The following is a 17,643-nucleotide window of genomic DNA, read 5'->3' on the forward strand; positions in this document are numbered from 1 at the left end:
GGAGTTGGGGTGTAACCAAGCCCCTAGCCCCCCCTTCTTTCTTTCTTTCTTTCTTTCTTTATTTATTTATTTATTTTTGTTAGCCAGCAGTACTTGGCCAGTAGAGTTTGTGGCACAACAAAACATTGTCTTCCAGCTTTTGGCCCAGCGATGCAAGCTGAGCGACTAGTTACCTAACGAGCTAACTTCAAATGTGTTTGTTGTTTGTTTTTCTGTAGTGTCAGTGCCTGCCGTGTCGAACTTGAGCAGTTTAGACGAATCTCTGTCTGCATCATCCTCCACGGTTACTCCCACAGGAGTCGCACAAGAGGAGGAAGCTTCAGGAGCTTCAGTCCAAGTAGAGCCAAAAACACAAGAAGTAACAGGTACACACACACACACACCATGTCTCCCGTTCCAAGAATGGAACAGTGTTTACAGCAGTTCGGCACTCACTCACTCACACAGGTTGGAGAGAGGGAGAGAGCGCGCGCGTGCAAGTCAGCTGATAGCCATAAAAATGCCTCCCTGTGTTTCCTGCACCCTCTCACACAGACAATCTGCTCTTATGTTTGTTTGCCTTTGAGTTGAGGAAGGTCCAACACATGCCCAAAGTCCACTGGCAAGCTGCAGAATCCTCGTTTTATCTTTCTGGGAAATTCCCAAAAATTTTTGGACCTATTCATAGTAGGCCTGCACCTATTCAAAACGGTATATATCTGGCAGAAGTTGGGAGGTAATTATTACTGAATAGATCCTGCCCTCTCTATTGCTGAAATCTGATGTCACGCACTCGGACACTGTTATTTCTCTGATGCCCCTTTTCCACCAAAGCAGTTCCAGGGCTGGTTCGGGGCCAGTGCTTAGTTTGGAACCGGGTTTTCTGTTTCCACTGACAAAGAACTGGCTCTGGGGCCAGAAAAACCGGTTCCAGGCTAGCACCAACTCTCTGCTGGGCCAGAGGAAAGAACCGCTTACGTCAGCGGGGGGACGGAGTTGTTAAGACCGACAACAATAACAAGACCGCGAAAGATCGCCATTTTTAAGCGACGAGAAGCAGCAGCTGTACAAACGCGAAGTCATTTATTATTATTGTTGTTGTTGCTGCTGCTGCTTCTTCCGCGTTGTTTTTGCTTTGATATTTGCGCCAAGGTTTATGCAAACGTAGCGACGTAACTGACGTATACAGCAACGTAATGACGTATACACTGACGTATACAGCGACGTAATGACGTGGCTTCTCTTAGCACTGCGAGCGATGGAAAAGCAAGCTGGTTCTCAGCTGGCTCGCAAGTTGAACGAGTTGTGAACCAGCACCAGCACTGGCCCCAAACCAGCCCTGGAACTGATTTGGTGGAAAAGGGGTATCAGTCCTAGTCCTTGTGTCATGTAATCTTTATTTCTTAAGGTGGACACACAAGTTACAAACATTAAACAACTAAAAACATTATAATGTAGACAACGCACACAAAACCCGCCAGAAATGCTAAAAATATCCTGTTTACAATTTCTACTTAAAAATGAGTCTGTCTACATAAGACTTCTTAAATCTGTTGGAACTTATTTGAAGGTGATGGCTGCCGCTTTTCCTTAGGTTATATGATTTCCTAAGTCCATGCATGTTGAGTTTTACTTAAAGGCCGATTTATGCTGACAACCTAGTCCTCGCAGATGGCGTCTGCGTAGCCCCCCCTTCGCAGACGCTCTGCGTGCACCTCCCAAAAATTGTGACCACCGCAGAAGCCTTGCAGACAAGAGGGCTCTGATTGGTCCACTCTACATCCGCTGTACACGCACTTCTGCTTCCCTACTTTCCCGGTTTGGTTTGTTTTCACGACTGCCATTTTTAAAAACACGAGCGAAGATGGAGCAGCACGAAGAGCGGTTGATCGAGGAAGTACGTACATCTATACGACTCCAGTTCTAGTCATTATAAGTAACCGGAGGATAAACACTCCACTAACCACACCCACCAACTACTCCTAGCGATTTCGCAACTTCGCGCCCCCTTGCGTTGTGGCAGTGAATAACATCGCGCACGCCTATTACTCCCCGCTCAACGATAAATTACAACTGTCTGCGAAAAGCTATCTGCAAAAGCCTTGTCGCAAGAGCATGCAGAGGCCTTAAGGCCATGCTAGTTTTTAAGCAAGTTTCTTACTGTTAGTTTCTGTGGCAAATTCAATATTGACCACACATTAGGACTTGGTGTTTCTATGTGCGAATCAAAATTAGAAATAAGCTTCCCTCAACTCTCTCACCCTCCCTGAAATATAACCACAGTTTTGAAGAAGAGATGTTAACCCTGAATAGATTCAGCATAATTACTGAAGATATTCAGTTTGTCAGACTCCCATGTAGAGGCTCAGTCTTCCATTTCTTGTTAATGTTAATTATAACTACCATGATATTCCAGAGCTGAACAATAATGGACTAAATTATAATCCCTATAATTTTACTCGGTATTATTGTTATTCGGATAATTTATGAAAAAAAATTGCTGTCGTTTTATCACTTTAAAACTCGACATCTGATGAATTTAATATTGGCCTGTCTGTGTGTAATGACTGTATTAGTTGCCCTATTCATTAACCATAAAGATAAAGGAGAGAAAATGTTTCTCACTCTGAATGTTTTTTTTTATTCTTGTCCTCCGGTTCAGGATCAGACGAATCCACACAGCCAGCCACCCCCGAGCCAGACAAATCCAAACCCAAAAAGAACCGCTGCTTCACCTGCCGCAAGAAATTGGGCTTGACGGGTAAGAGACGTTTACATGTACAGTACATGTAGCAACTTGTCGAAATGACAAAGTCCTCCTCGTTTCTAATTAATATTTGGGATTCATATTGTAAACATCGTCTCTCAGTTCTCTCTGGAAAATATTTTATTCATAAAAGCTAGCATGACTAATGGTGAACGGAATCCAGTTAGCATGCTGTTATTTGCATAACGATTTTATCCCAGGTTTCTATTCGTTATTAACTAGCAACATATATGGCACCTGTGAATTTGACATAAAGACAAGTTTTTGAAGTTTGAGCTACATCACAATGTAAGAACTAGAAGGGCACTTGAACACAGACCCCACCCCACCCACCCACCAAGGGCAATAGTCAACTCTTCTATGATATGCAAATCTGCAACCGTAACTACTTTTATGTCTGAATGAGTCATACTTGCTAGCAATGATTCCTCAGTCTGTTTTTCACATAAAGACATATATTTTGAAACCATTGTCCCCGAGTGCTCCACGACACCTGCTTTCTGTTTTTACGTTTGAGCAAATCGTCTACATGTGTATCCCAGAGGATTACTGGCAACTGTGAATGTGGATTGTAATACGGAGTCATCGTATTTCTATGTCAGCTATGTTTTGTCACTGTTGAACTTTACTGCCATCTACTGGGTTTTAAGATGGCTTGCAGATGGCGCACAGACTTATGCCAAGGCCAAATACTTTATCTGCGGCACGGTGGTGTAGTGGTTAGCACTGTCGCCTCACAGCAAGAAGGTTCTGGGTTTGAACCCAGTGGCCGACAAGGGCCTTTCTGTGTCTGCGTGGGTTTCCTCCTACGGTCCAAAGATATGCAGGTTAGGTTAACTGGTGGCTCTAAATTGACTGAGTGTGAATGGTTGTTTGTGTGTGTCAGCCCTGTGATGAGCTAGCAACTTGTCCAGGGTGTGCCCTGCCTCTCGCCCATGGTCAGCTGGGATAGGCTCTAGCTTGCCCCCCCGTGACCCCACACGGGATAAGCGGTTACAGATAAAACAAACAAATGCTTTATCTCACAAAGTGGAACGAAATTCATGGATCCACCCCGTGACTCGGACCCGCTCCAAAGTTGTATGTGTTCTTCTTTGGCCCATACTATACCTTTCCACCAAATTTCATGGAAATCGGGTTGGTGGGTTTTGTGCAGTCTTTTTTACAGGCAGACAGATAAACAAACCTCACTGAAAACAACCTCCTTGGCAGAGGTAAAATAAGACCTTAAAGTCTAGCAAAAATTGCAGCAGCATAACAAGGATTGAATTGTTTATCTCAAACCAAATAATTTAACCCTTTATCCCAGCTGACTACGGGTGAAAGGCGGGGTACACCCTGGACAAGTCGCCAGGTCATCACAGGGCTGACACATAGACACAGACAACCATTCACACTCACATTCACACCTACGGTCAATTTAGAGTCACCAGTTAACCTAACCTGCATGTCTTTGGACTGTGGGGGAAACCGGAGCACCCGGAGGAAACCCACGCGGACACGGGGAGAACATGCAAACTCCGCACAGAAAGGCCCTCACCGGCCACGGGGCTCAAACCCAGAACCTTCTTGCTGTGAGGCGACAGCGCTAACCACTACACCACCGTGCCGCCCTGAACATCTTATTTGTCTTTATTTATTTATTTATTTATTTATTTAATTCATTTATTTAAATTTTTTTTTTTTTTTGTAAATCTAGATTTGTCTTAACAAATCTCTGGTCCTGTGTTCATACTAGAAAGCAACAAAGCAACAAAGATCTGGCAACGAACAGTGGTGAACTGTTTTTATGCAAATTAGTTATGATGTCGTCCCCCCCAGTTCTCACATTCCTTCACCAGTGTGTCTAAAAAAATGTTTTTCTCCTTATTGAACCAAAGTCCTCTGTTCTGAAGCCTTTTTTTTTAAATTGGAAAGCATAAATTTGCAGCTTTTCTTCCGAACGTTACAAAGTTCTGACACTTGAGACTACTACTACTACTACTACTACTTTTTTTTTTTTTGGCTGTTCCCATTCATTAGGGGTCGCCACAGCGGATCTGTTCCGCATATTTGATTTTGTATAGGTTTTACAACGGATGCCCTTCCTGATGCAACCCTCCCCGACCTATCCAGGCTTGGAACCAGTACCAAGTATGCACGGTCTTGTATTTTACCTAACCTACATGTCTTTGAACTGTGGGGGAAACCGTAGCACAGACACGGGGAGGACATGCAAACTCCAAACAAAAATGCCCCCATTGGCTGTGAGGTTCAAACCCAGAACCTATGAGGTGACTGTGCTAACCACTACACCACTGTGCTGCCCCTTGAGACTTCTTCTGTAAATGTTTCATGACAGAAAACTTTAACACCTTATCAACAATTACATATCTTCATACAGTACATCTAGTATACAAATCCCTGTGTTTATTATAGAAACATGAAAAGTTAAAGAGTCCATGAATATAATTTAAACCTGCATTTTGTCGGACTTCTGGGTATGGCGGCGATCTGGTTGATGGTGTAGTTCGAGAGCTCCCAGAACAGTCTGACATTTCCCCTGCTTTAGAGTAATTAACAGGTTGATATCGGTGAAATTCCTATGGGGAAATACCAATTAAGAAAAGCTAAGACCACAACGAGTCCAAATAATAGTGAGAAAAATGAAGATATGGCAACAGGAGACATCGATGAAGTCGATACAGGTGGAGCTAATGCGCAATGCTATGATGGATGCCCTGCAAGCTAGCATAGGCGCTATCCGTGCTGACATAAAAGCAGGACACTTGGACATGATAAGGGAACTGAGCAGATTTTGTGGGGCAATCAAAAGAGACATGAAGGAAGAGCTTGGGAACTTTAGAGAAGTTAACCAGAAACTGAGCGAGATCGGTGCAGAACTTAAGAACACAGAGACTAGGATGGATGAAGTAGAGAACCGTGTGGCTGAGGTGGAAGAGTGGAATGTTAACGCGAAGGATGCGCTTCTTCAGGCTTTCAAGGAACAAGAGCATATTGTGTCTTAAGTTCTCAGGTTTAGAAACGTGCTCCCGCAGAAATAACCTCCGTATCTTCGGGATTCCCGAGGGAGAGGAACGGAATGATCCATGTGAGTTTCTGGAGAAATTCATTAAGTCAGAGTTGCAACTCCCGGACGTTGACCTTAAAATACAACGCTGTCACCGGTCACTTGGACCAAAACCTCCAGCACAAGCCGCCCCGAGATTGCTTGTTTCCTCACATATAAAACCAAGGAACTGGTGCTGAACACCGCATGGAAAAAAAAAGATACATCTCAATGGAAAGAGTGTACTTCCACAACGACTACCCAGCATAAATTATAAAAAGGAGGAAGGAATATGCGCCATCGAGGAAGGTGTTAAAAAAACAGGGACTCGGATTCCAAACACCCGCACCTGCAAAACTCCGAGTCTTTTATGAAGAAGGACCCATCATGTACGACAATGCAGAAGAGGCGACGGAGGATATGCTGAAGAAGGGGATACTAACAGCTGGCGAAGAAACCGATGAGGGCGTTACACCCACCGACGCACCACAGACAGCTGTGACACCCCACAAAAAAACTGGGAGAAAACGCATGGGAGGTCAGCGGGTCCGTAAGACGTCGGAACTGGGCTACAGACTTTGAGCGAGCTAAAGAGAAGCTCCGGAGATTCCAGCGAGCTATCACGCTCCAGGAGAGCATGACCTGAGGTGCACTCGTGAGTGATAATGAGAGGAATGCTATAATTAGTAATGATTATAATTATCCATCCATTATCTGCAGCTGCTTATTCTGTCCCACAGGGTCGCAGGCAAGCTGGAGCCTGTCCCAGCAGACTACGGGTGAAAGGCGGGGTACACCCTGGACAAGTCGCCAGGTCATCACAGGGCTGACACACAGAAACCAACAACCATTCACATTCACACCTACGGTCAATTTAGAGTCACCAGTTAACCTAACCTGCATGTCTTTGGACTGTGGGGGAAACCGGAGCACCCGGAGGAAACCCACGCGGACACGGGGAGAACATGCAAACTCCACACAGAAAGGCCCTCGCCAGCCACGGGGCTCGAACCCGGACCTTCTTGCTGTGAGGCGACAGTGCTAACCACTACACCACCATGCCGCCCCATGATTATAATGATTTCAAAGACATTTATTAGAACTGTCACCTGTGAGGGTGTTTTGGTTTTTGATTGAACATTGGTTGAATGTTATAGATTTCTCTGTAAGAGTAACATGGTTATGGGAATGAGTTCTTAGCTCAATATTATGGTAATACTGGTTGGACTGTTTCTCTGGGTGACTGAAACTGCACCAAAACCACTAATTGTGTGTACTAGAATCGCTTATAGGACGATGCTAGGATGCATCTGGAGGGGCCCTCCCCGATCAGAAGGTGTTATTTCACTTCACTGTCGGAGGTTATTTTTATTTGGTTGTTTTGTTCAGCACAGATGTTTATTTGCATGTTTAGGTTAAGGGAGGGGGAAAATACATGCATTTAGAATTAAGAGGTAGAATGTTGAATCAGAAGTACAAAGTAATTACCCTAAATGTTAACGGTCTGCAAAATCCTATCAAAAGGAGCAAGCTGATTTACTAAAATGAAAGGAGAAAAGCAACATATTTTTTTTTGGCAGGAGACTCACCTTAGTGATAAAGAGCATGAAAAGTTCAAACACTTGGGTTTTAAAAATGCATATTACTCATTTTAGGAATATGGACAAAAGAGGAGTTATAATATAAAGCTCTAACAAAGTTACATTCCAGATCTCAAAGCAGATCAAGGATACTGAGGGGAGATGCATTCTAGTAAAAGGTTACATTGATCACAAACAGGTAACATTTATTAAATGTGTATAGACGCCCAGGTAATGACAAAACATTTGCAAAGAAAATATTTGATTTGATTGCTGAAGAGGCTGCTGGGGTCCTCATTTGTGGTGGAGACTGGAATATACAATTACAGTGGGGCAAAAAAGTATTTAGTCAGCCACCAATTGTGCAAGTTCTCCCACTTAAAAAGATGAGAGGCCTGTAATTTTCATCATAGGTATACCTCAACTATGAGAGACAGAATGGGGGGAAAGAATCCAGGAAATCACACTGTAGGATTTTTTATGAATTAATTGGTAGATTCCTCGGTAAAATAAGTATTTGGTCACCTACAAACAAGCAAGATTTCTGGCTCTCACAGACCTGTAACTTCTTCTTTAAGAGGCTCCTCTGTCCTCCACTCGTTACCTGTATTAATGGCACCTGTTTGAACTCGTTATCAGTATAAAAGACACCTGTCCACAACCTCAAACAGTCACACTCCAAACTCCACTATGGCCAAGACCAAAGAGCTGTCAAAGGACACCAGAAACAAAATTGTAGACCTGCACCAGGCTGGGAAGACTGAATCTGCAATAGGTAAGCAGCTTGGTGTGAAGAAATCAACTGTGGGAGCAATTATTAGAAAATGGAAGACATACAAGACCACTGATAATCTCCCTCGATCTGGGGCTCCACGCAAGATCTCACCCCGTGGGGTCAAAATGATCACAAGAACGGTGAGCAAAAATCCCAGAACCACACGGGGGGACCTAGTGAATGACCTGCAGAGAGCTGGGACCAAAGTAACAAAGGCTACCATCAGTAACACACTACGCCGCCAGGGACTCAAATCCTGCAGTGCCAGACGTGTCCCCCCACTTAAGCCAGTACATGTCCAGGCCCGTCTGAAGTTTGCGAAAGAGCATTTGGATGATCCAGAAGAGGATTGGGAGAATGTCATATGGTCAGATGAAACCAAAATAGAACTTTTTGGTAAAAACTCAACTTGTCGTGTTTGGAGGAGAAAGAATGCTGAGTTGCATCCAAAGAACACCATACCTACTGTGAAGCATGGGGGTGGAAACATCATGCTTTGGGGCTGTTTTTCTGCAAAGGGACCAGGACGACTGATCCATGTAAAGGAAAGAATGAATGGGGCCATGTATCGTGAGATTTTGAGTGAAAACCTCCTTCCATCAGCAAGGGTATTGAAGATGAAACGTGGCTGGGTCTTTCAGCATGACAATGATCCCAAACACACCGCCCGGGCAACGAAGGAGTGGCTTCGTAAGAAGCATTTCAAGGTCCTGGAGTGGCCTAGCCAGTCTCCAGATCTCAACCCCATAGAAAATCTTTGGAGGGAGTTGAAAGTCTGTGTTGCCCAGCGACAGCCCCAAAACATCACTGCTCTAGAGGAGATCTGCATGGAGGAATGGGCCAAAATACCAGCAACAGTGTGTGAAAACCTTGTGAAGACTCACAGAAAACGTTTGACCTCTGTCATTGCCAACAAAGGGTATAAAACAAAGTACTGAGATGAGCTTTTGTTATTGACCAAATACTTATTTTCCACCATAATTTGCAAATAAATTCTTTAAAAATCAGACAATGTGATTTTTCTGGATTTTTTTTTTTCTCATTTTGTCTCTCATAGTTGAAGTGTACCTATGATGAAAATTACAGGCCTCTCTCATCTTTTTAAGTGGGAGAACTTGCACAATTGGTGACTGATTAAATACTTTTTTGCCCCACTGTACAACCCTCCCTTGACTCCACTAATGTAACAGAGAATTAATCCTGAGACAGTCACTGTTAAGAAACTTCTCCTAGAAGCAGGTATGATGGCTGTATGGAGGGAATTAAACCCAACAGCAAGGCAGTTTACCTTTTTCTCCCGCCCTCATAACGTACATTCCTGAATTGACTACTTTTTCATGTTTAATTCAGAAAGACAGAATTTTAAAGTGTCAAATAGGAGTCAAAGACATCTCAGACCACGCAGGTGTATATTTATCCCTACATCTGGACACCGAAGCCAAAAATACGACATGGAGGCTCAACGCAAGCTTATTAAATGATCCTTTGTGCGATCAATACATTCAAAAGGAATTTAAAGAATATTTAGAACAAAATGATACTGATGAAGTGTCTCCAGGTACCGTATGGGACGCTGCCAAGGCAGTAATAAGAGGAAAACTTTTATATTGTGGTCCTCAATTAAACAGAGGGAGAAACGGAAGCAAATAAAAGACTTGTTGCAGGAACTAAAAAAAACTAGAATTGAAACACATGGAACTTTAATGATTGCAAATTATTAGATCAAATAAAACAAAATATGATAGTCATGAGAAGATGAAGGCTAAGTTTATCAAACAAAGGTACTACGATAATGGGCCAAGAGCTAAAAAGCTGTTAGCCTGGAGGATGAGAAGGCAACAGGAGGAAAGGTCCATCCATAAAATTAAGGGCACATGATCTGGAAAAGTACGTCATAAATTAAAAGAAATACAAAACTCTTTTGAAAATTACTATAAAGATTTGTACGCACAACCGAAAGGAGCTGATTCTTTGAGCGTTATACATTTTCTGAACTCAGTGGATTTACCATCCATTGGATCAGAACAGAATAAAATAATGATGAATGAAATAACACAAAGAGCTGGATAATGCCTTCTCGAGACTCAAAACAAATAAAATGCCAGGTGAGGATGGATACTCTGCAGAATGGTATCAAACATTTAGAGAGTTACTATCACCAAAATTATTGAAATGCTTTAATTTTACACTTAATGGAGGAGAAACACCAGCTTCCTGGAGACATGCCATCATCTCTGTAATTCCCAAGGTGGGCAAAGATAAATCTGCATGCAGTTCATACAGATCGATATCGATTTTAAACTTGGACTATATGCTTCAATAATCACAAAGATTAGAAAATATTATTCCAGACATAATGGATGCCCCTTAAAGTGCATATCCTGGACCAAATTCTTTTTTTTTTTTTTAATATGAAAGTATGTCCCTTTACACACTCATCCAGAAGGGTAATTTTGCACAAGGCCATCTGTCTACAGCAGAAAAAAATAAAACACGTCTGGAAAAGGGTGGTGTAGTGGTTAGCGCTGTCGCCTCACAGCAAGAAGGTCCGGGTTCGAGCCCCGTGGCCGGCGAGGGCCTTTCTGTGTGGAGTTTGCATGTTCTCCCCGTGTCCCCATGGGTTTCCTCCGGGTGCTCCGGTTTCCCCCACAGTCCAAAGACATGCAGGTTAGGTTAACTGGTGACTCTAAATTGAGCGTAGGTGTGAATGTGAGTGTGAATGGTTGTCTGTGTCTATGTGTCAGCCCTGTGATGACCTGGCGACTTGTCCAGGGTGTACCCCGCCTTTCGCCCGTAGTCCAGCTTGCCTGCGACCCTGTAGAACAGGATAAAGCGGCTAGAGATAATGAGATGAGATGAGACGTCTGGAAAAATCCCAAGGGAGTCTGGAGCCAGATTCGTGACGTCACCTGCGGAAGCGTGAGCAGGCTTCGCAAGCTTTATGCGGTTTCAGTGCACAGCCTGTGTAGACCAAGCGCTCCCATTTCTCTCTCACTGTCCGCTCTTTTGGAAAACGATGAGTGCTAATCCCATCAAGATTGGTGTTGCTACACCCTCCTACGATACATCTGTTAACCATTTTAATAATTACACGATAACGTCAGTTCTCTCAATAACTGCCGGCAACCGGCGAGTTTGCCGCCTACAAACGCTCCATTGCCGGCTACTCACAGTGGTTTTTCAAAGAATTGAAATTCATAAGTTTTTACTTCATAAAAATAAAATTTTGCATTCAGGATCACTCAGAATTCACCATTTAACATCTACATTTTCAAAGTTTTCCAGGGCATGACCCCCGGACCCCCCTCTTTTTTATACATCGCGCCGGCTAACGCAGCCTCTGCTCAGCTTACGCTTAACATGGATCCCAGATGTCTGCTATTTAGCGGAATTCCGCTATTTTTCTAGCCAAAGGTGTTTTTTTTCTTTTTTTTTTTTAAATCTCTTGTATATCCGTTAAAAATGTTTAAGTAAAATGACCAGCAGAATACGTTCTGATTTGGTTTGCTTGTTTAGCGATGTTTTCGTCAGCTTCGTTTGTTCTCGTTAAGGTATTAGGCAGAGACCCGTCCACCCGTAAATTTGACGGGCGATTGCCGATTTCAACGGGCAAGTATACACACAGACGGATACTGAAACGGACAATAATGCCGAAAATTTTCGCACATGAATACTCCCACATGTCATCCGATAAATCCAGTTATGTTCCGCCCACACACGGACTGGCCATCGGGAGTAGCGGGAGTTTTCCCGGTGGGCTGGTGGTTCAGTGTGGGCCGGCGGAGAAAAAAAAAAAAAAACAGTTGCGTGCTGGCCTTTAATATGATAAGCAATGTTAACAGTTTCTTTAACAAACTGTTAACATTGCTTATTACAGTTGCGCGCTGGCCTTTAATATGATAAGCAATGTTAACAGTTTGTTAAAGAAACTGTTAACATTGCTTATCATATTAAAGCCCAGCGCGCAACTGTTTTTTTTTTTTTTCTCCGCTGGCCCACACTGAACCACCGGCCCACTGGGAAAACTCCCGCTACTCCCGATGGCCAGTCCGTGTGTGGTTCCGCCATCATTTACAAATCGTAAGAAACACAGTTTAATACGAAAAATACTGAAAACTTGAAATGAAAAATCAGAATATTTCATCGTTTCCGCCATTTTGGCCCGCACTGAATCTTGTAACATGCGGACTGAATAAATCGCGAATTCTGATTGGTCGAAAATTGCCAAACACCCTGCGTTGTAGTTTCCTCTTTCTTGGCGGGAGAACCGCATTTTTTTTTGCTGACTCACTCTTCTGGATCAAGATGAATCCCAACAAACGCCCCAAATTGAATGTGACAAAAACTGATTCGTTTTTCCACAAAAAGACAGAAAAGGTATGTGTGATACATTGATTAACAAGGGGGTTTCATTGGGGTATGGTAAAATAGAATACTGTTGTATTAAATACTGTAACTAGATCAAAAGATTATATACAATTCATTGTTGTTTATTTTCTTTTCACTTTTGTTACCAAATCAAACACCATACATACATCTGATACATTCAGGAGTGAAACTGAAAAAAATACAAAGTAAAAATATGCAATATTTCTGATCAAAAATTACACGCCATTTCACCCTGAAAATGTCCTAGAATGCAGGAAATGAAGTCTAAATTTCAAAAATTTTCTGGGGGGGCATGCCCCCAGACCCCCCTAGAGGGACTTCGCGCCTGCGGCGCTCGTCTTCGCACCTGCGGCGCTTATCAGGATTATATAAAATATTATTTTTGACTGGTAAATTTCTTTTTCTGCCTAATACCCTAGTTCTCGTTGACATTCGGGAACACTCGGAAGTTAAATTGATGTAAATGCCGCGAGACTGTATGTGATAGAACGAGAAAACAATACGGCTGCGCCCATTTGCTAGAAAACGTGTTTTAACTCCGTTCGTGCTTTTGTTTCTAATGTGTTGAACTTCATTCAATATGTCGTGGAAAGCGTAGTTGCGCTTAGCCAGAGAGGAAGTTGAATCCAAGAAGAGATTAATGAATGTGGTGAATACAGAACTTGAAACAAAAGCTCATGTGAACAGAGTAGCCAAGAAACTACCAAAAAGAGCACTGCAGGAAGATCAGAAAAAGCAGAAGGAAAGATCAGAGAAACAAAAGCAGAGAAAACTGGAGGAAAGATCGCAGAATGCACCCCAGAAAAGAGCATTAAACTCCTCTGCAGTGAAACCTTTCAAAAAGAGAAAGGTTTAAATCAAATATCTCCAGTATTTGCTGTGCATATGTATATATCTAATATTACTGAATCATTCATTTCTGCTCATATTCATGATTTTTGAAAAAATGAATGTGGCTTGTATTAGACTAGTATTGACATTAACTAAAAACAAAAAAATAAACAAATGAGATGAACTATGGATGCTATTGTTATAACAATCAGTGGAATATTTAGGCAAGTATATTCTTCAAAGCTACATTTTCATCTAATTTTTATAATTTTTTTTTTTTTTTGCCACTTATGTCATAGATTACAAAATATGGCATCAAATAGAGACACATTATTGTTAAATTCTGTTGCTTTTCTATGTTAAATCTATGTAAAAAAATGTATTCTATAGCATCTTTTAAATGTTAAGATCTCAACAGCTTTAGGGGGCTTTGCCTCCTGTACCCCCAGCAGGGGCGCTGACCCTGCACCCCGCAAAGGGCTTGCAGCCCCCTTGACCCATGCTGATAGTTTCTTACATTCCTCCATTTTTTTCAATTACTGCTGGGATCCCTGGCTTAACCTCTGCCTCCTACTCTTTCTTACTTGCCCCTTTCTCAGAAATATATTGAGAGGGCTGTAATGTTGAAGAAATTTGCAGAAAACCACCAGGTCGTTTTCTCATAAACAAACCAGCGCTGATGTAGGATTCAGAAGGAGGCGTCCCGCACGCGACGTCATGAAAATCAATGTTTGCTGGGAAATCCAAATGCCAAGTTTTTGCAGAGGTGGACCAATTCGCCTCAAATGGCTTGATTTCAACTGAATTTTTCTGGTATTGTGCAAGGTAAAAAAAATTGCACAGAATGTTAGATATTTGACCAAAGTTTAATATAAAATGGGAGAGTTACATTGATCTTGCTCCTGCATTTACCCGTGATATGCACTTTAATGTCCTATTTGACGTACCCTCTCAATGTTTATTGCACACTTGTATGAGAAGGCTTCTGCTCTGTCTCGATGTGGAGAAAAGAATATGGGCAAGTGAAACAAAAAGGACTGAAATGTTTCTAAACCCTGGATCTGGCCCTGTCTCTTAATATGTATACATGTCATTGTAATTCATCTACCCCCTGCTTATTTTCTATTCCCCATCTGTGCCTCTCTCTTTCTCTCTTTCTTTCTTTCTTTCTTTCTTTCTTTCTTTCTTAAAAAACATGCGTTTTGTCTTGTAGACAGAACTACTGTCAGTGTTGCTGTAATAGAAAAGTTATCAACATTCCTGACCAATCAGAATTGAGTTCCAGTCCGCTAATTTGACCGGAAAAGCAGTGTTCCACAAGTGCTTATTTAGTATAACTGCTCTTCTGTCAACAGTCCCACTGAAACCATTGCTACAGTAGTGTTAGCGACATTATCAATGACCATGGCGAATGAATTTTTCACCAATATAAATTCTAACTTAAAATATGAAAGTTCGGCAGAGGAAGGGATGCCAGTTTCACCAGATCCACCATTAATGGGAATGTACAAATCATTGTGAGCTAGCTAGCTGACAGGCAAAGTGTGCGTTTGGCAGCTTCGGGATCCGTTTCTGTTCATAGAGCAAAAATAAACGTGTTATTTGGCCATATTGTGTCTGAAATGTCAGTTACTGGATATTAATTTCCTGTTTATAAAACTGCTGTATAAAAGCAATATTGCACTTGCAGTCATGTGGTTGTACTGAATATCAGGACCTGTGGCCTTGTACCTATGACTGACTGATTCACAGCCCTGCCAATATTCAATATAACTGCACTTTTGAGATATTGCTTAATAGTATAGCGTTAGTGGGGTAACAGTTCCAGATTTCATCATCAGGAACCTTAGAATTTTGGCAGTGAGTGGTAAGCTATTATCATGGCTGCCAGATTACCACTGCTGGGTTCTTGCATGAGGCTCTTAACATTAATATATACCGTACTACGCACAAGTCTTGGACGCCTTTTTTTTATTTTTATTTTTTTAATTTGTACAAACGTTGTTTTAGACTTTTATGACTTCTGCATTATGAACCAGCACAAAAAGACTTTTTAGATTTCCAAACATTCATTTTCCAGCACAAAATTAAATGTTACAGGGGAAAAAAAAATGTTGATAAAGAAAGCAGCGTATGACACGACGGACCACTTTTCAGACAAAATGCATAACGAAAACTACTGGGTTTTGCTGCAAAAATGAGAAGGAAATGCGACAGTGTCCAGAAGAACTGCGGCTGGTTCTGTAAGATGCTCAGTTCCTTATAAAACTGCACTCCCTGTACCTGAGCCTGCTTTTTTTTTTCCTTCTTTCCTTTAAAAAAAAAAAAGGCAAAGGGTCGTCTCACCAAACATTGACTTTTTTTCATGCCTTACTGCTTATTGAGCTTTTTTTTTTTTTAAATGTAGAAACGTTTTCATTAAATTAAGGCATCTTTGCTCTACAGCATTTCATTGCATGTACCTAAGACTTTTGCACTGTACTGTATGCGCTCTGATTTGGGTTCAGTCTCACAAATCTCTTTTTTAATCAAAGCATCTGCTCATTCCTATGTCTCTGTATGTTTCAGGTTTTGACTGCCGCTGTGGAAATATGTTCTGTGGTATTCACCGATACTCTGACGTCCATAATTGCACCTTTGACTATAAAACTGACGGTGCTGAGAAAATCAGGAAAGAAAACCCAGTCGTTGTTGGTGAAAAAATTACAAAGATCTGAGTCGGAGCTCCTGGACAAAACCTTGGGGTTTTTTCCCCCCCCCGATTTTTCTTCTCCTCTGTCCCACATTGCACAGTGGACCTCTGAACAATACCAGCACATACCCTTGAATCATACACACCACACCTGGGTGCATTTTTGTTTTTTGTTTTTTAACGTGTTTTTGCTTTGAATTTATCACTATTGTTGTGTGAAAATGTTACAGAAATCTAGATTTATACAATTGTATTATATTTTAATTTCAATGACTAACAGGGCTATGGTGAGACTACTTGAGGGGCGGGTCTTTTCTCAAGTCTATAAACAAAGATTGCATGTTAAACAAGCAAAGATATTTTTCTTTAGATAAAGATTATAAACATGAGCAGCAGATTTTAGTTTCACGTTAATGGCTTAAAGCATGTGAGGAACGTTTTATCAGCTGGCTTTGCCCTCTAAATTTTGTTAAATGACTAAGAGTTTATAATCAAGAATATAGAAAGTGGTGTGAATGCGTAAGCATGTGTATATGTATGCGGAGTTGCTTTTGCAGATATCGAGTTAGAAACTGTAGCATATCTGTCATGCACAATTTGTCAGTTCCTTGATGGTAAACGAACGCCTCAGGACCACAACTGATCAGATACTGTTGCGTGTGGTGGATCATTCTTAGCACAGTACTGACACGGGCATGGTGGCGGGTTAAAATCATACTGGTATGATTTGGATCAGATCAGGTCAGCTCCAGTGATGGGGTTTTGAATGCTGTGTACACTGAACTTGTCGTTCCATCTTACAGAGAGACTGAAGCTGATCCGTTTATCACGGTCAGTTTACGATCACACTTCCACTGTTGGCTGGTTCTCGATCCAGCAGGAATATCGAACAATGTTGTATCGAACACATTGTATCATAAGACACGTGCTATAGGAAACGCACAGATCTGATCGGCGGTGGTCCTGCGGTGGTCCGTATCCTCTAATGGCCTGGGGGGATGCATGTATGCGCAAACTGTGTAGTTACAGATTGTGTACAGTCTGATCTATATGGAAGATAAAATGGCAACTCATTGTGTGAGTGTGTGTGAGTTTGATATGGAGCTAGAGATGTTAATTCATCTGTATTTGCATCATTATTATTAGTAACTTTTTTTCAGAAAGACTATAGCATTTATTATTCAAAATTATTGTGATTTATGCGTGTTATTTTATTTTCACTTTTGTCAGCTTTGATCTGAATAAAGGCAAAAAAAACCCAAACACCTTTTTTGTTTCTCGTTTGTGCTGAGTCATTTGCAATGGTTTTCAATTACAGGCTGAATCCCAAACGGCTCTCTAGTGTGTCTAGGCCAGGGCTTTTCAAAGTGTGGGGCACGCCTCCCCTAGGGGGCGCCAGAGTTCTTCAGGGGGGGCGCAATGTGAGGAAAAATAAACCAGAATAAGTTACTATTGCGGACATTTAGCAAACTGCAGCTAGCCTTTGCCAGAGACAAAATGGATCGATTTTTAGTACCTAAAGCTGCAGTGAGTGAGGAGACAGAGTCTGGACCAAGCAAAAAAAGAAGGAAATATGAGCAC

At 41.9% G+C, this 17,643-nt stretch overlaps 1 protein-coding gene across 2 annotated transcripts in view; it reads left to right on the forward strand.

Moving 5' to 3' along the window:
- zfand6 (zinc finger, AN1-type domain 6) overlaps nt 1-17,331 on the forward strand; it is a 32,898-nt gene extending 15,567 nt beyond the window's left edge. Inside the window, exons 3-5 of one of the 2 annotated variants that reach the window (XM_060941106.1) lie at nt 219-365; nt 2,642-2,740; nt 15,939-17,331. In XM_060941106.1, the coding sequence (XP_060797089.1) occupies nt 219-365; nt 2,642-2,740; nt 15,939-16,087 (395 nt within the window). In that variant the 3' untranslated portion in view covers nt 16,088-17,331. The remainder of the gene's footprint in view (nt 1-218; nt 366-2,641; nt 2,741-15,938) is intronic. The other variant, XM_060941105.1, reaches the window with a different exon arrangement.
- Nucleotides 17,332-17,643: the final 312 nt, after the last annotated feature.

Source organism: Neoarius graeffei, chromosome 15 (assembly GCF_027579695.1).
Source record: "Neoarius graeffei isolate fNeoGra1 chromosome 15, fNeoGra1.pri, whole genome shotgun sequence".
Lineage (NCBI taxonomy): Eukaryota > Metazoa > Chordata > Actinopteri > Siluriformes > Ariidae > Neoarius > Neoarius graeffei.